The sequence below is a fragment of the Lonchura striata genome, chromosome 2 (genome assembly GCF_050655825.1).
Source record: "Lonchura striata isolate lonStrDom1 chromosome 2, ASM5065582v1, whole genome shotgun sequence".
NCBI classification, from domain to species: domain Eukaryota; kingdom Metazoa; phylum Chordata; class Aves; order Passeriformes; family Estrildidae; genus Lonchura; species Lonchura striata.
This window is the reverse complement of record NC_140704.1, coordinates 29,375,926-29,395,328: the sequence shown is the minus strand read 5'-3', so window position 1 is coordinate 29,395,328 and position 19,403 is coordinate 29,375,926. Positions and strand designations below refer to the sequence as shown.

Genomic DNA, 19,403 nt, shown 5'->3' with positions numbered 1-19,403 from the left:
CTTTGGGGGACAAGGTACATTGTAATTCCTGCTGCAAAGGGATGTGCTGGAAGCGTGTAGGGCTGCAGCAGTAGAATCACAGGTTTGCCTAAATGGTGACTCAACTGTGGGGCAGTGTTTTCTTAACTTTGCACTTTCAGGTCATGCTTATGTTGAGGGCAAGATGAGTATTTGCTATTCCAACACTGTCGTGCCCCTGTGGCAGTCAAGGACAGATATACATGGGTATGCACATATACAAGGGTATATCCATGGGTGAAGTGCAGGAGCGTCAGGTGCTGGATGTGACTCCTCTCTTTGGCTGTCGTGTGCAGTCTTTGCAAGCAGTAAAGTACGCCGGGTTGTGTGTTGTGACATGCAAACCTCTCTGAAAATGATAAATCTGAAAATGCTCAGAGGTGAACTGCATTCCAGACTGCTGGGTCAGAAAAGAAAAGGAAGGAAGGAAACGAGGTGTCTCTCACCCCTTCTGGGAGTGGCTGCTTACAGCAGATCAAAGTACTTTTATGACAGATATTTCAAGAAAAGCTGCAAAATGCCTTGAGTGCACAGCAGAAAATACACATTACTTCTCCTTGGGTGTTTGGTTTTTTTCTCAATCTTTATAGCAACTGGCTTCACTAGCTTTGGTCTTTAATCCTGCTTCTGATTGTGCACCTTTGTATAGGCAGCTCCACAGCATTTGAATGTGCAAGATTTGTGCAAAGCTTTGCTGCACCATGGTTACTTGTGGTTACTTACAGCATAAGATTGGTCATTACAGTGGCAGCAATGCACCCTCTGCTGGTGTCCATCAATATTTTATTCGAAATCTTCCCCAGGTTAACTATCAAAAAATACTGCTGATGGCAGAGGAAGGGACAATATTTTTCTCTCCATCTTCTCGGATTCTCTCCCAGCAGTGATAACCTAAGGTGTTGAGATGGGATGAAAAACTCTGGGCATGGTGTCAGCTATAAAGTGAAAAACAAAGATGCAACTACCTTCAAGAGGAGGCTGGAAAACACCCTTAGCACGTGGGCTAATGGAAAAATGGGAATTCATGCTAATCAGGGTGTGTGGGTGGAGGATGGCAAAGCATTTGTTATCATCTGGGATGGCTCCTGCCAACAGGTATCTGCCTCAGGCTGAATTTTTGGTAGTGGTTTTTGCAGACCTTTTTCATTCCTCTCAAAACACATACTGAGTAAGATTTGTTTCAGCTTTGTGGAAAACCCTAAATTACAGACAAAATGGGCATTTGAACAATTCTGTGTTTAAATTATGAATATTCAAGTGTTTTTTCTTAATTCTATTTTGTACTTTAGTGAAAATCTGAGGTATTTTCCTTTTTTTAAAATTTTTTTATTCTTTCGAATCTTAAGCCAAACTTGATAAAACCCTTAGAAGCATCAGAAAAACCCTGGAAAATATTATCTGTACTACGTTGTGATAGATGTGATCTGTGACTCAAATGAGCATTAATGAATGGCTGGGCATAATGGCAGTAAATGGGAAATAGGTGAATGCAAGCACAGCCTACACTACCAATCTTGTTTGCAAATTAAAAAACCCATTTTGAGTGTGAAGTAAAATGGGAAAAAATCTCAGTAAGAAGAGACAGCCACTAGAATCAGTGAGGATAACAGAATGATTTCTAGTCCATGAAATAACAACAAATCCATGATATCACAAACAAATATCTTTTAGAAGTAATCTAATAATTTATGTTCTTTATTATGTTTCTATTTTTTTCCAAAAGAAAAGATTCAGATGGATCCTCAGAGGGTCTTTCAGAACAAAAATGCCATCTTGTAGATAATAAACTTGTATAAAATTATGTTGCAGGTAATAATGCCTTGGAAGTAAAGCACTCTGCTCTTCAGTAGCTCTTTCATGCCCTCTGCAGTTAAAACTCTGTCATGTGTCTGTGCAAAGTCTGTTTTTCCTCGTTGCAGAATTCAGGACCTAGGGTTAAGGAAAACTATAAAACTTAAACACTGTTGGAAATTTTTTTTGGGTTTCCTGTAGGCTAGGTTGAAACTTTAATTATCCAATCATATTTTACAATCATTACAGTAATGCAGATGATCCTGTGCTTTCACAGTGGTGCCTCTTACACAGAAAGAGTGGAGAGCACAGAAGTAAACAGAAGTGCCCTCCTGTGTGAGATCTTTGCTGGTTTCTCTACATGCAGGCCTCCATCTCCACTCAGGTCTGGAATTTCATGCATATTTGCTGTCAGGTGGAAGTTATGCACAGATGACTGTATAAAGTACTTAAAAGTAACTATGAGTCTCATCATTACATGTACCTTTTTTAGCGTTCCTTTCAGAACTTGTTGATATTTTTTCATAGAATCATTTGAAGTGATTCATCCTACCCAAAACAGTTATAAAAGCAGGTGAGAAAAATGTCTTATTTCAATTGATTGTACCTGGATTACATTCAACTAATTTCAAAGACATATCTCGATTTTGGACATACAAAATTGTGAAATAGTGCACCATGGCCCTTCTATTTACATTTGAAGAGAAATGTGCAAGAGTGCATAAAAATTTCATCAGATGAAAGAAGAAATGGTCAGAAGAAATGGTGCCAAAGGTCAGTCCTGAAGTATCTAGAACAGGACTCTTGGGGAGGAAAGAATAAATATGATATAATTAGGTGAAAGAATTAATAACAATAACAATGGCAGTAATAATATTAATAATGATTAAAGGAATTAAAAGATGCAAAAGTCAGAAATGCTGAGAAGGTGATATGCTATTTAAAACATCAAAGATATCTAATTTTAACACCAATGACATTTTCAAGAGTGACTGCTGGTAACTGATTCTGGCTTGGGCTTCCACTATATACTAGGACAGGTCCAAAAAGGTATATTTTATATATGTAATTGAAAAAAGAATAACTACTGCAAGCTCTCTGGGCCATGGCTCTCACTGTCACTGCTGTGTTCATTAGTAGAAACAAAATTTGAACTCAGACATTTGTCTAATGAAAGTATCTCTGAAGAAACTAACATATTGCTATACTCTGAATGCATTACTTTGGATTCCTGATCTGCACTGAGACATTAATTTGCCAGCCACTTTTAAAACCATGACTGTTCTCCAAGGAATTCCACACCCTAAATTAAGCACCCAAGGAGTGAGCTGGGCACAGATGCTGTAAGGAGGCTGGGGAAGGCCAAGAACCCAGGCACTGCTTGAGGAAACACGAAGCTGCAGAATGGTGAGGCCAATGCCACATCACAGAGACCCCTTAGGCCCCACTGTGTCTTGCTGCCCTCTTTTCTCCCCATTAAAGAGGAAAATGAGTATTGTGCACACAGTCCCATGTTTCAATAAAGACCAAGGAATCTGATTTCCTGGCCATTAGTCCTGCTTAGGTAAAATGAGCAGGTTGGTAAACTTCACTATGCTTCAACCTCTCCCTCTATGCAATATGAATAATGGCTATTTCACAGCAGCATTTCTTACAGTGAATTCATATTTATGAAGTATTCTGTAAATTGAAAACCATAAATGCTTGAAGGAGCTGTCTTGTAAAATTTATTGCTGCTGAGATAATACTCAAGTGCTGAAAACAATTCTGTGTATTAGGGAAGCCTTGATTAACCAGTTGAACCATGGAAAATCTTGTTTTGCCTGCATTCATTTTTCAGCTCTAGAGATAATAGGTGGTATTACTCATGTACCTGAAATATAGGCAAGAACCTTGGAAAACAGAATTTATCAGTGTATTAAATTTACTCAGCCATGTTTCTCATTTGACTCATTTGATGTTATGCAGTAGATTTACGAATGCTCATCCCTGTTTATGTTGTTTACCACACCATGACTTGAGCTGAAATCCTTCTTGGACAGAACCATTGACACTATGCTGTTAAGAACTGGTGTTTTTTGGAATCATTTAATAGAGAACTGGGCTTCCAACTTGTGTGTGCAGCGCTAGGGGAGCAGTGCTGGCCCATCTGTGTATAACCCTGCCAGCCCAGGCTGTGCCACCACAGACAGGTGGGGCTGGCTGGGGGACCTGAGGAGAGGGCTGGGGACAGGCAGCTCTTTGGCATTCCAGGCAGAGCCTTCTTGATCTCTGCACAGACTCTGCTGCAGGTACATTGCACCCTCAGCCCAACCTGGATGCTGGCTCAGCCCCTACCAGGCCTGGGGATGGTGGCTGAGCTCAGGACCACGCTCCCCCCAGGGACTGTCAGTGGGAAACATCCCAACATACCCACATCCCTCCTCACTGCTGACTGCTCTCTGCCTTGGGCTGAGGCCGGCATTTGGTAGGATGAGGAAGACACAACATTTGGGAATATTCCACCTGAATGAATTTTTGGGAAGAAAACATGTTGTCTACTAAGTTGAAGTGATCTGTGGAAGCAAATCAGAATAAGTCAGGGTTTTTAGCTCATTTAAAATACATAGGCTCCAGTCAATTCGCAAAGCCATAGCTCAGCATTTATTTCTGTGCTGGCTTTGGAGGAGAGCAGATCAGGCTCTTGTCCCCATCTTGCAGCCGTCCTCTGCCAAGTGGCAGACGACAACCATCTTCTTCTTCTGAGACACTGGAGCAAGCTGCAGGCAGCTGAAGGAAGCTGGACAACTCTGGAGTCTTTGTGAAAGATATTCAGCCAGGAAGATTACTCCACTGGCAAGATGTGGCATTAAACAACAGAATATTCCTCCCATGGGGCAATACACTATTATAAGGAAATGCAGTTTAATACAAAAAACCCCAAACAAAGCAAAGCACTTGAAACAAGCTGCACTTAGATGCCAAACTGTTTTACTTTGATTGAAAATACTCAGATGTTTCAAAATTTCCTTTTTCTCTCCCTACGTATAGTAAGAAAAAAAAAAAAAAAACAAAAAAACAGCCATTTTCTGGCTTTCATGTAGGTTGATGATATTCAAATGTAAGACTTCATGGAGGGACCAAAAGATCATCTGTGTCCCTCAGCTTTGCCACAGAGTAGTGGTGAGAGAGATGATAGAGAGGTGTGTTGGAGGCAGCAGTGCAGGAGGAGGGGGCTGTACCACAAAGGGAGGGACGGAGAAAACAGCATCTGTGGACACACCTGTGTGAGAGCCGCAAAGAAACGGGCTGAATCCCTAAAATACTGAGCAAGAGAAGGTAAGCGGTGATGAGGTGAAGGTTGCTCCTGCGGCAATCGTACAGCCGTGGGTGGGGGGTGGCGATGCGGGGAGCTCGGGGCTGTCCCTGCAGGGGGAGTCCAACACCAGCGATGCGGAGCGGGCGGCGCTGGGCGCGCCTCGGCAGCTCAACCCCGTTAGCTGCGGTGCGGGAAAGGCTGGGCGATGGCTTTAGCCAGCGCAAAGTACTCTATGATATTATGAGGTGGATGCGCCTGTGCGGGGAAAGGGCATCTTCCTGGCATGTTCCGAGGTTCAGGCTGTGGATTTCCAGCTAAGGAAGGACAGCTTAAAATCTCTGCCCTCTGATGTAGTCTGTTCATCCCAGGCTCACAGGAACCTCCATCAAACTTAAGCTGTATTAAAACTTAAAGTTTACAAGAACAAAGTATATTGTTCAACATACCCTGCACAGAATTTTTTAAAATTACATTTGGAATTTGTAATTCATCATCTTAAAAATAATGTAATGCAATCACATATTAGTGGCTAAGGACAGAATCAGCAAAGAAGATGAATATCTGTTCCATACCGAAGTACGTATCCTCTGGTTCTCACTTGTCCTCTTTCTTTAGGATAGTGTGTGCAGGAGGTGTGGGCTCTTCCCAAGTGGGTCCAGAGCAGTTTTGTGAATGACAATCTAGAGCCAAGGGAGCTGCACCTGGTATGTAGTTTGGGAAAACAATTACCAGCTCCTCAACGACTGCCAGAGCCAAGCAGGGTTTGAGGGAGCTGCAATAGCTCCCTGTGATCTCTGTCTGGCAGACACTGAAAGTACACACACATGCACAAAGGCACGTTCAGAATTGCACCTGCACGCCAGTTAATTTATAGGCCCAGTGTTTAAGCCAGGGCCAGTCAGTGCTATTCTCGGTTGTCATCAATCTCTGTATTCTTTTGCACTGTTTGTTGTATCCACTTATTTTAGGCACTAGTGCTAGAGGTGTAGTTTGTAAGTGCCTCACCTCACCCCAGCTCAGAGAAGATTCGTAGCTCCAAGTAGTTGGACTCCTTTGCTCAATGTCAAAATTGTCTAAAGACCATTTACATGTAAGATGTTTGAATATCCTGTACATACCAGATCTTTTTACATACTTGATCCAACTTAAGTGCTGTTATCAGTGCAATATACTTAGACAATATTCTGTCTGTATCAGCTTGCTGTATTCTTGATCTTTCTCATTAGATTAAATACTAGTGCTAATAAATGACAGATTGCCTTTATCTGTGGGCACATCACACTTTTCATACAGACTTTTTAAAGATTTCACATATTTTATCCAGGCAGCTCTTTCCAATTATTCTGATCCATTTGAGACAGAGATCAAAGTTTTCCACTAGTTACTGTTAGCATTAGCTTAAACAACTACACAATAAAAATTAATTTTCAGTGGTTCATATGTAACATTTTGCATGGGAAGGTCCCCAAGTACTTTACAAACATTCATTAGAGGTTTATAGGTGACAGCAAGCAATGTGTAATAGCCAGGAAGAGCTATTCCTATTTTGCTGAGAGACAAAATTTCTGAGTCTTGATTTACCCCTAGCCTTGACAGCAAGATAGTGAAATTGCACTTCTTGACAGCAGCACACCATCAAGAATTGATGCTGCCTCTGCCCCCAACTTTCCTTAAAACGTGACCCATCCCCATAATAGCTCACTGGCTGTTTCTATGGAAGACTGTGACAATCCAGCTGTTTTAAAGGATTTAGCTAGGTGTTGCATAAGAAACTAACACAACAAATTTTGGTTTGCAGGTACTTTAACTAAAATCCAGTGTCCACACTGAAGATCAGGAGCTTACTCCAGGTACAACTGCAAAGCACCACATGGTTTAACTATCTCTTTCTGTATGCTACTCATAGAAAGAGAAAACAGCTGTTGAAATTGCAACTCTTCCTTGTACTTTCAGACACAGACAGTCCAGTGAAGCTCCCCTGAAGTTGGCAGTTTTGACCACCTGGAATCAAGTAAACAAATTGCTCATGGAGTGCCACTGGTCTCCATGCTAATACAAGGCATATTGAAAGCAACTGAGGAATCTCAGCTGTCTGTGGGAAAGACCAAAAAGGGTATAATTTCATTTAATGGTTGCAAAAATGAGAAAAATAAATGGAAGTAGGAAAAAACATGCCTAGATATCCCCCACAGTATCCTTGTGGTCCAGCCATACTTTACAAGGTGCTGCTTCTGAAGATTGTAAACATTATCCCCCCAAAAAAATCAGCTTCCTGTGCATTGTTCTGGGCTTGCACTTACAAGCACTGCTTTCTGCAAATCTTACCATCTCACCTGCAACACAGGTCTGGCATGACTGTGTTAATTTGATTCTTCTATTAGCCTGGCTTGTGTTACTTGTGATTCCTCTGCAATATATTCCTTTTCATGGTACAGAAGGAGAACGAGCAGATACCAACAAAAATGAAATGTCTCAGGAGAGTCCTTGTGGGGAAGTAATTTAGAAGGACATTGATACAGTGAGTAACTGTGGATTTTCTCCTCAGGAAAAGAGGTTCAATCCATTCCTTAAAAATACATAAAATAGTTTGAGAGGAGTATTGATTTCTGACCAATTTTTCCTCTTTGGAACAATCCAAACTCCTTAAACGTTGCCAAATTCTTCAGGTCCTAAAAGATAACAAGAGCAGAAGTTTTGACAAATTATCCAAGGTACTTTATCAGATTTCTCCTGAGGAATGGAGGCCAAGAAACTATATAGCTCAGTAGTCACCACAAAAAAACATTGCACTCTTATCTTCTGAGGTGGAACAGGATTTAAGTCACACGTACAACCTGTGGTAATCTCCAAGCAAGTTACTATAAGGACAATTCTTAAGATAAATGCTCTTGTGTTGTTTTGGTTATATTGCCACACTGTAGAGATTTCTATCCTTTAGTGTGCAGTTCAGGGGTAGAAACCAAAGCAGCTTCAGGGAGGGGCAGAACTGGGAGCCCACTGCCAGCACGTACCACTGCACACACATCTCAGAATGGTCAAACCTTCTGGCAGCTCCTGGTCAGGCTCCTTTCCAGACTGTATCTCAGCCTGGCCAATCTCCCTTCTGCTACACCAGCTGCAAAGCTTCTCTTCGCTTCATAGGCAGCTATTGTCAGCCCCAAATCCAACATCTCCAGCCCCATATTATCATGAGCTTCACATGTGCTTTTCCAGTGGAAGTCCTCTTTCCTACTTTGGATTATTATTTCCATGTATTCTTTGAACTGAAAAATCTCATTGACCCTGGTTTCCAAAGGAGACCAGAAATCTCTTATATCCCTCTTCTGTTTCCTAGAACAGTGCTACCTACACCCTTTCTTTTTTTCCTCTCCTGCTCCATAATATCAGAGACAAAGCTTTTCTTCTCATTTTTTAAGTACTATCTTCTTCTTCCTGGTACAGCCACTAACTTATCAACTGCACATGGAAAAGGCCCTCAAGTACAGGGTGCTCTGAAACTCTGTGCTGCTCTATTGTCAGCAGAAGTCTGTTATGATGTTGACAGAGAGATCAACAGCTGCTGTTATAATTCAGAAATATTGAGTTTTAGAGCCAAATCTTCATGGAAAAAAATTTGCTCAAAGGTTGCCTATATTGTATATATATCATTGCATTATATCTATCAATAAATAAAATCTATAATCTATATATAAAAAGTGTCTGGATGCAAATGTATGCATATATATATTTGTTTGCATTTTAATGTCCATAGGCCTAGGAGAAACACATGTAAACAATATGCAGTTTGTAGAACAAGAATAGAACCTGTCAATATTTAAGATGTTAATGTTTAAAACCAGACTGCAGCTAAGTAATAAAAGAGGCACCTTCATCAGATGTGTTCACAAATATAATGATAACCTAAGTCTGATTAAGCCAGATGTCAAACATGAAAGAGCAGGCAGGAAGCTTCAGGAGGCTGAGAACAAACATGAAGAGAAGGATCTGAAAGGCCATGATGAGTGAACTATGTTGAAAATGAGATGGTTAAACCTGAGTCACACTGAATAAGCTGCAGTTTCTTATTTGAATGCACTGTGGGTGGACCAACACAAAATGTTTACTCTCAAGACTTGGCAGACTGTTATCTTTCACCTAAGAACAACTTGCTGAGGCATTTAAAAACAGTACTGAACACTTAGGAGGCAAAGTTGGCAAACTTTGGCGCATTTTTCCCCAGTATTAGTTTTTTTTTTCCTCTCTCACTAGTCCCTAATGCTGTCATAGTGTTTGCAAAATGAAGAGGTGTGTGGTGTGGTATGGAACAGTACTATATTATGAAGTCTTTTTTAAATTTTTATAAGATCTAGAAAGCCATATCCAGGTACAGTAGCAGACAGCTACATGGCTCTGAAGAGCTCTTCCTCTGTACCCCAATATATGCTAAAAAGCCTATTTATCATATAAAACACTTCCTCTCTATTCCTTTCCATTCATTTATGTAACTCTATAAAATGACAAAGATTTCAATTAATATTAAATATGTTTTAGCAGAACTGCAAAGTATAGGACAGTTTGACTTCATGAAGCTTTATTAGCTTGATTAGGGGCTTTCTATGTACCTATATGGGGGACTCAATCCAGAACCCCACCTAAGGCAGTGGGAACACTTTCCAGGTTGTTAAAGGGTAGCAGAGCTGTTCACAAGGTGAGTGAGATTATTAGCCTCAAATTTAATGCTCCTGTGCAGATAAACTTTGATTTTCAGTTCTACTCTTACGATGAGGAAAAGTCGTCACTTAGGACAAAGTGCCTTGTTCAGTTGATTAAGTTTCAAAGAAGGAATCCTTTCTGTTTAAACTAACTCAGTATTTCTCATGTACACTTCCAAATGATTCTTTGCCCCTGTCTTCCCCCACAGGTTTGGTTGGCAGGAGGCACTGCAGACCCCTCTTAGCACAGGTGGTGCGACCCCAGCCTCCTTTGGTTGGCAGGAGCCACATTTGCTGCCATGCTGTGCTGTGGCCACTACAAGGAAAATGCTCTCCTGAGAGATTTTAGCTTAAGGGGAACAGAGGGGAAAGCTGTGCACAAATGGGGACACGGAAAGGCAGGAAGAAAACAAGAAAATACTGAAAACTTCTAAGTGAACTTACAGAAACCACAGAACATGTTAATTTCAAATGGTGGGCTCTGAAATCTAATTCATTCACCTCCTTGGTAGTTATTATGCTGTCACCATTATTTAGATAATGAGTGAATATCATTTTTCAGCATTTGTCTTAATGGTCTTGTCCCATTTGCTGAATCCTCTTTTTGTACATAATAATTGATAATAGGATCTGCATTTGAAATGATTGGAGAACTCTTTATGTTACTAAAATAACTTTATATTACTTAAATAGTATTATTTTGCAAGTATGTTTTCCTTAGACTCATCCTGACATATTTTAAATCTAATCTGAGGTCTGGATGAAAATATTTAAGCCCCCTCCCCAGCTATCTCCCACTGCCAAACTGGACAATCTTCATCTGGTTTTAGGAGTTCAACTTTTTCACATACCACTAATTAATTCTAGTAATTAATCAATAAAAGTTCCTCTCACTGCTTATATCACCTTATATCTTATTTTTCTGCCTTATATCTTATTTTCTACCTCTCACTCTACCTTATATCTATTACTAATTTCTATCAAAAATAGTCTAATGGAATGATCTGTCACAGACTACTAATTGAAGATGGTTCATTGAGTCTAGAACACGGAACACCAAAGGCCTTGCATTTCTCAAAGTCTGAGCAGCAGAAAGTCAAGGTGGAAAAGTCACTGGCTTCACAGTTTTGTGCATCAGAGCTTACTCCCAACTGTCTGGAAACTCTTCAAGTCCTGGCCCTTGGTTCTGCTTTTTATCCCCAGTGCCTGGGAGCAAAGAGCTTGAAAGTGTTTGGCTCAGACAAAGCCTTCCATGGCACTGGAAGCTGGCTGGGTCAGGAATTCCTGCCAGGTTGCAGGTTCTGACCCGATGAGCCAGCACATCTATTAGTGAAAGTGATGTTTTTCTTAGTTGTATAGTTAAAAGAATGGCTTAAGCCAAATGAGAAACTTCTTTAAGGTACACCCCCTCTGTAATTCTTTCTAATGCAATTTTTCATAATATATGACTCAATAGAAATTTGAAAAATAATAATTCATTTGTATTTGAACTGGATCCAAGTTCTTGAAAAGTCTTGCAAAGGCAGAATCCTGGATTTTGGCCATTTCTTTCTGGGTGGTAAGCAATAATCAAATTAATGATTTCAAATTAGTTAAAAATCATCTTGAACCAAAACCAGCACAATTACAAGCAGATGGATAAACAAGGACAATGGGAATCCACAATTTAACTGGCAGCTAGTTATTTTAAAACACCTCTGGTAAAGGAAAAACTAACAAAAATATTTTTAGGGTGTATTCAGTGGGGCAATGTGATTACATTAGCTAGAGGCTGTGAGATCCACCCCATCAGTGACACTACTGCAGGCACTCAGTTGCCCAATACCTTCCAGAACAATCACAGAAACAAAACCCTGTCCAGTCGTAATTGCAGAGGAGAGCCTTGAAAATAATTTCAGAACTTTATGATTTGTGCTTTTTTACAAAGAAAATTGTCTGTGACACAAAAACACCCCAAACCCACAGCCCTGTCTCCAAAAGTGGTAGACTCTGACTCTCCTTAAAATAATGTCGCACTGCTGAGACTTGTCCAGGCCTATGGATGAGCAGCTGAGACATTCTCAGCGTGTTCCCAGGAACTGAGGCCAATGAATATAGGGCAGACAGCTCTGCTCTAGTAAACACTGTTATCCTTCACAACCATGTGTCTGCTTACAAATGGTCTTTTGGGAATGGTTCTGGAAATCCCCTGCTTCTGATTTGTGCCTGGGAGTGGTTTGAAGGGTAGTTGGCAGCAGCCTTGAGGGATGTCTAACTCTTTAACACCATAGATGATCATAATTCAATGCCCAGGACTGTTCCCAGGCCCTGTTTATTTCACAAGGATATATGCAGACTGAGAAGAAAATTAAAATGAAATATTTGGTTTGTTGAGTATAGAACTGTCATGTTCTACAGGACATCTATTACAGAGATGGATTAAACCAATGTAATACTATTGCCTGGTGCAGAACTAACCACTAAACTCACAGAAGAATGCTTTTAGCAGTATTTGTATTACTTCAGCAAATCAGCTTGTATTCAGGCATACTCCAGCACTTTGAAGTTGCAATCTTAATTTTGCCAGCATCAGCAAAGAGCCAAATTAATCTGCAGCAGACTCTAATGTGACCTATGAACCATTTGAGTTGGGTTTCATTGACAATTATGGCCCAAACTGGGAAGCATCTGTTAATTTCTTCTCTTACTTTGTACATCTGTTATTAGTCCCTGGTGTTTTTGGAAGCTGAATTTCCTTGCACACACACCAAAATGCTCACTTCAATCTCCTTCATACAGTTTACTACAAAGCCCTTGATTAATGCAGTAAGGGCCAAACCTGAGGAGGGACGATCAGTCCAGACTGCTGCTGGTTTCCACCAGCTGAAAACAAAGCCTTTAGACAATACAGAGAAAATCAAAGCCTACAATACCTATTTTAAAGATTATCTGTCAGTGTCAGCAACAGAAAGTACATTCACCTCCACAACCCTCATCTGTAATTTTGTCTGGGTGGGTGAAAGGGAATGAGTACAATGGTTTCACCTCTTCTAATTCTTAATGATCCTGCCTTCCCCCAGTCAGCCTACACAGAGATGTTTGCAGCCATCAAATGCACAGACTGCCAGACCTAGGTGTGTTGGACTGCGCCTCCAGGGATCTTAACCAGATGGAATTTTAGGAGAGGACACAGTTCATTTCAGAGCAATCCGAACGAGCAGTTTTCTTTTCTTTATTACACCATTGCATTTGGCAGCAATCCACCAGAGGCAGATTCTCTGCTCTCTAAGGAATGATCTGCCCACTCTGTCCATTTAACAGGACGTTCAGCTCAGAAAATCCAGTCGCTGATCACACATGTGGAGCAGATGTGCGAGCATGCGTAGCAAAATAAAAAATAAAAAATCCCAGCAGTGTACTGGGAGAAATGTAGCGTAACTACTGGAAAACAGTGACACAAAGCCTCTGATTCTGAAACAGTGGTTATTGTTGTTGTAAGGAGGATTTTTCTTATTACTCTTTCTTAGGGAGGGAAAAAAAAGCGTAATAAATCCTTTATTATTTTTCTCTTTGGAGGTCAGGGAAGATTATTCATGTTATACTAATGTGGCTTCTTTGTTCGATTTCACAGACTTCTCCTTACAAAGATATGATTCTAACTATTTTGACCAGACTATCTTGGGGCCCTACCTCTCAGGAACTGAGTGCTGGAAAACTTCCACTGGAAAAAAAAACACGGCCTTTTAAAAGAGAGGATATCAGAAGTATACATCTTTCATCCATGCCCCACACACTTGCATGTAAAGGGAGAGCACCAGCTGTTTTTCTCATGGTGAATAAGGGTTACTTGGGGAAATCTGACTTCCTGTTTTTACATGGACAGCTACATTGCTGCATGGCCAGTTAATTTTGGTTAGGTCAATAGAGCAAGTTTAATTATTGGAACCTACCTTATTCACTCAAGCTTCACACTGTATAGAGAAAGAGGGATTTCTAGGAGCTCCAAACTGCACAGAAGCTAAAAAGCTCCTCTTAATTGCATGTCCTCTGCTCTAACATAAAAATAGTTTTTTATTCTTTTATTTTTTCCTGGTGTAGGGATGGGGACAGCAGAGAAGATAGGATTCGCTGAATAGTGCAATTTGGGAGTGCAGATGAAATTTTTATCTTAGTTAAAACTATACTGAATGAAAATCTTACAGAGTTTTATATTTTTATACGTCTACATATATGTGTATATATGTGTATATATAGATATATATATAAAATAATCCAAACCACCAAAACTCCACAAACTCCCAAATTAACATGTTGAAAACACTGGAAGCATAACTAGTCCTACAGATGTGGTGGGAAAATTGTCCATTTTGTCCACAGCAGCACAACTCAAAACAACCAAAGCTTGCACAGTGTCAAATAGAGAGCCCAATCCCATTTGGCTGCAGGAGATGGAATGAAAACACATCTCTTGACTTGTGGCTCTCATAATCAGGACCACTGGTGATGGTGGAATGAAATAGTAACTAATCCCAGGTACAATCCCTTAAGAAACCAGGAGTATTTCTGTCACTCTATGATGTTCATTTCTAATTTACTTTAACTGGAATGCTTAGGGTTTTTTTTTTTTTTTATTTAGTTCAGTCACTGGCTAAGCCCCTTCCTTCATTTCATATGGTGTTACAAGCTATGGAGGATTTCTAAATCTTGGTCTTGGTTAATGCATCAAAGAACATATGGGATGATTTCCTTCAGTTTCTCATAATATACATGTAGCCAGCTGCATGTTATTACATAACTTTAGACTTAAAGCAACCAGATCATTCTAGATACCATGATCTATTTCTGTGTTTTTGATACAGTAATATTACAGTGGGAGAAATTCACCAGTGCTGTTACAAAGAAAGTTTGGGGTTTTTTTAAAATTCATATCCTTGTTCTTAATAAACATCCCAAAGAAAAATATTCAACAGCAGCAGGCAGTAATAAAGAGGCAAAAAATGGCAAAACCACAGTACTGAGGAAACCTATGTGAAAACACTGGTTGTGTCTTCCTGGTTACAGAAAACAAATAGAACTGCTCAAAGTGCTTGCCAACAAGGGCCTGCCAAATAAAATATTGTTTTATGAAGTCAGGAAAAAACTAATTTTAAAGGTTATTGTAGGTTATTTGTGGTCACGTCTTGTGTTCATAAAACATGATGTCATCTTGAACCCTTCACTATTTTTATTTCAGCCCTATAGGTCTTTGTCTGAGACACTATCTCAGCAATTGTAGAAATTTAGAAGTTATTGGAAAATACTTACAAGAGCCTGTTCTACAAATTTAATAGGCATAAAATAAATTAGACTCAAGCCAATAGAATGCAAGAAACTATCAGTGCAGATTTATTTTAGGGGAGTTTATTTACCAACTAACCCAGTAATTTGGAATGATGAGATCACACCATTAGCATTAAGTTAAATAATTTGAAATGAAAGATTTGGAGAATTGTTTTCCCTATTTATGTTTGTTTCAAATTAGATTAACACCACAAAACTGTGCATCATAGCATTTGATTCTCTGCCTTGTCCTTGGAACACTGAGGGAATGATTATGAAGGCCACTAGGATAAACATTATGTCACCTTCTGCTTTTTTGGTGGAAGGAATTTATTCACCTCAATGAATGAGTCAGCCCATGAGCCAGTCTGAAGTATCCAGATGAACTGAAAACTGATGGAGAGGACAAAAGTTAATGAGATGATCATAAGGAGTTAAAGACTTTTCCTGGCCACCATAAAAGCTTTTCCCTCATTTCTTTCTCTCTGTTCTATCTAACATTCACTGACCCATCACAATGCCAGATTGAGTATATGAGATTTTGGTTTTTTCAGATCCTGGCTTCCTATAAATGGTTTCTTGCATTTGAAGCTACCTAATTAACAGCTGACTCAGGCCTGAACACTTCCTTGAACGTTGTGGCTACTTTGGGGATTTCTTCTTTTTAGCCACCGAAAGCCTCTTCTCTGGTGCTCTCACTGCTAAGACAGTTTGTCAGAGCAAAGAAATGCTTATTATATCCTTTGTGCCCTATTGGGCTTGTGTGCCTACTAATTTTTTCATTAGGATAAGAATATCCCTCTAGTTTTCCTTGTTCCATTTTGGCTTTGTTTTATGGTTATGGGGAGTGGCTTGATCTAAGTCTTAAATTATGAGATTTTTAGATAGGAAATGAATTGATCTTTTTCTTTTTTCTTTTTTTTTTTTTCCTTTTTCTTTTTTTTCTTTTTTTTTTTTTTTCCTGAAACCCCTGAGTCTATGCTATCCCAGTGGAAGCATCCTGTACATGGAAGAAGCTGTGTGCTGGGACCTGGCACAAAGAGAGCAGCTCCTTCTGCCTTGGCTTGGCTTGCATTCCTTGGAATGCAAGGAGATTCATGGTAGGTGCTATGACATTCTCATGGAATACCAGAGCATTTCTCCTGGTGCAATTCCTGGCTTTATCATACTCACTTATTTTCTCAAAATATGTCTGCCTTTAAATTTAAAGGATACTCTGTGTGGATCTTAGTGGCAGTGAGGGATGACAGTCTGTGTCACCTGCCAAAGAACACAGGACTCCTACTCACTTGGGAGGGAGAAGTTAAGGCAGTTTTAGCTCATTTCAGCTCTCTACCCTAGGCTGCTGCAAGCACTGAGGCAGTCTTCAGATTTTTGTGGAATTTACATAGCCCAGAGGCCTGGGACAGTGTTCTGCTGGTGATAGTGTTGTTCAAGGTCCCTGAAATCCATGTGGCTTGGCTCTATGGCTCCATCTCCAGTGGGCAGCCTATCTGATTTCTGGGGTCAGCAGTGACTTTCAGAGGGACAGCTACAAGCCTTCCTCCTGGCTGCCAAAGGAAATCTTCCTTCAGTTGCCTTTCCAGAGGCCCTTCTAACTACATGAGCCTTTCTTCTTCATAAAAGAGCTGCAGGCACAGGACAAATCCCATTTAATATATCTTATCTGTAAATGACATTTTTTCTCCTAGATCAGTTTCTAATACCCCGCTGATGTTTGTTTTTCTGTTATGTTGCCAGTTGGAATTGCTGATGCTATTTCCACACTCCACTATCACATTTGTGAATTGAATCTCAAGACCACAGTTTTTATTGATGGCTTATCTTTTGTATTTTCTGGGCAAACATCTTACTCTACCTACAGTTGAGTCAAACTTCTATTCCCACTATCAGTTTCACTTCCCCCAGTTGTCTTCTACCACCCAGACTGTAAATTTTTTCCTTTCTACCAAGTACTGTGGAATTCATGCTTGGGAAACCAAGAAAAGCATTCTATTTGGGATGAACTTAAAGATCCTTCCATTCCTGTGGGTAATCAATAATATTCAAGTGCAAAAGAGGAAAATAAATTTAGGCAGAGGTTAACACTGGTTGTGGAATAAATTATGGGTTTTGGTGGTAAAAATGCTTAATTTTCTTATTTTTCTCATTAGCTAAATTCAAAATAAGGCAAAAATGTGACATCTTGAGCCACTATATTTGTCTTAAAAGAAACTTGAAGTGTCTCTATTACCATTTGGCTTCAGTGGCTGAACTATTTGATCTCTATATAGGAACATTCCAGCCAGCTAGTCTATTGTATTAAAAGTACAGTTTCTAAAGCACTGAAAAATCATGTAACTCAGTTCTGGATATAACCAGCTTCTATCTTCCTCCTTAAGCTATGCCTTACCTTTACAGAAGGACTCATGGGGTTTTTCTGTGTGTTTTTTTTTTAGGGTTCCCCCACATGTTTTTTGTGTTTGTGTGTGGTGTGTGTCTGCCCACCAGCTAAAAAAGATGATCTGTTCTGTTTTTAAAATGGGGGAATAAAAAGCAATAGGAGAGTAGGAGGTCTCAGTATTGGACATAAATTGTGCCATAAGGATAAGGTAGGGATGGGATGGGGAGGAAAATAATCCATCTTCCTAATAATTTCTCGATTATGTGACTGGAAGCATGTATTGTATAAATCTATAGCAAAAGGGGGCCATAGCCCTTGCATTTTAATATGCTCTTATGCTATAGCTAATAAAAATAAATCATACAGCATTTACTCTAGGAAATTGCAATTTGTCATCCTGAAGAAGAATTTGGCCATGATGATCTATTCCTGTATTGGGTACGAGTAAATAAATAACACTGCATAATTCAAACAAAAACCCTAGCATTGATGAGAAAAGTAATTCAGCCATTTCTAAGATAAATTATGAAAACTCATTTTCTGTATTACCAACTCTTTACTTTTCTGGGCTAGTTCCCTGCAGAAGCTCCTTAAGGTGTAGGAACTGCATAGCAGATATTAGTTAATAGGAAATCTATCAGTACATTCTGCTTCTCTTTGGAGAAAGTATAGATCCTTTAGAAAAAGGCCCCACTTTAATCCTACCAGGATCTAACCTCCCTGATTCCTCCTATAGGACAACTTTTTCAGGATGAGGATTGTTATTAAATTCACCAAGATGGGCCCACCACTGGCCAGGGCTGAGCCAGGCAGTGACAGTGGGGATAACAGATATCTATCTCTGGGTAACAGATTTCACAGAATCACACAGTGGGTAAGGTAGGAAGACATCACTGGAGGTCATCTAGTCCAGCCTCCCTGCTGTCATGATCCCCTAGATCATGTTGCTCAGGTTTGTGTCCAGATGGATTTTGAATATCTCCAGGGAAGGAGACTCCATAACCTCTCATGCCAGCCTATTCCTGTGTTGAGTCACCCTCACAGTTCTTCCTCACATTCAGATGTCGCTTCCTGTGCATCAGTTTCTGCCCTTTGCCTCTTGTCCAATTGGTTGGCATCAGCTCAAACTGGAGAAATTACACACTATGAAATTTTTTTCCCCGAACTACACAAGCAAACTCTGTAATGCTGAAGGAAATGACTGAATATTTTTTTGAAAAAGCTCAATATTTCTGCAAGTAAATTGCAGCAAGTGAAGTCCTGAAAACACATCACTCTAGCTGCAAGGGCAGCATTGAAAGGAGAAAATGACAGCAGAGCCCTGACAGCAACTTCCTTTGACTGAGTTGAGCTACTTTCCATAGTCTTGGAGAGCATCTTTTCCAGAAAAACAAAACCCCTGCCAGTTTGATGGTAGGACATAAGGAGATGAAGACATGAGAGAAAGTTCTGCTCCCACCTCAAGTCAGTGGGACAAAAGCAGTGAGGGTCATAAAATGGACATAGTGACAAAATGCTTGGAACTTGCTCTGCATCAGGACTTAACAGAGTTTCCTAAGAAAGGCTGTCCTGCAGCTCGTTCACTGCAGTTACAGTCTTCCAGTGGAGGCATAATTTCATCAGGGTAGACAAGGGTACTTGAGCCACCCTGCATTTGCTGTGTAAGAGTGAAGGACAGAGGCTCTATAGCTGTGGCCCTGCTGCCATCACAGGACACAAACAAAGAGTCTCATCCTGGGACTGGTCACAGTGGCGACACAAGGATGCATCTTTGCTGTGGGAAGTGACTGTTCCTATAGCAGCACAAATTCATGCATCTCTGTCTTCAAGGAGGGAGTTTTGTCCAAGTCTGCTCTAAACAGCTATTTCACAATAATGTAGTGAGGCCTGATGTGTACAGATTGCTCTGAAGACAGAAATCCTT

At 40.1% G+C, this 19,403-nt stretch overlaps 1 protein-coding gene across 4 annotated transcripts in view; it reads left to right on the top strand.

The window, feature by feature from the left end:
* CRPPA (CDP-L-ribitol pyrophosphorylase A) overlaps nucleotides 1-13,699 on the top strand; it is a 126,091-nt gene extending 112,392 nt beyond the window's left edge. For all 4 annotated transcript variants that reach the window (XM_085567485.1, XM_085567491.1, XM_085567523.1 and 1 more), the window contains one exon: nucleotides 13,409-13,699. In XM_085567485.1, coding sequence (XP_085423611.1) covers nucleotides 13,409-13,684 — 276 coding nt within the window. In that variant the 3' untranslated portion in view covers nucleotides 13,685-13,699. The remainder of the gene's footprint in view (nucleotides 1-13,408) is intronic.
* The last annotated feature ends 5,704 nt before the right edge of the window (nucleotides 13,700-19,403 follow it).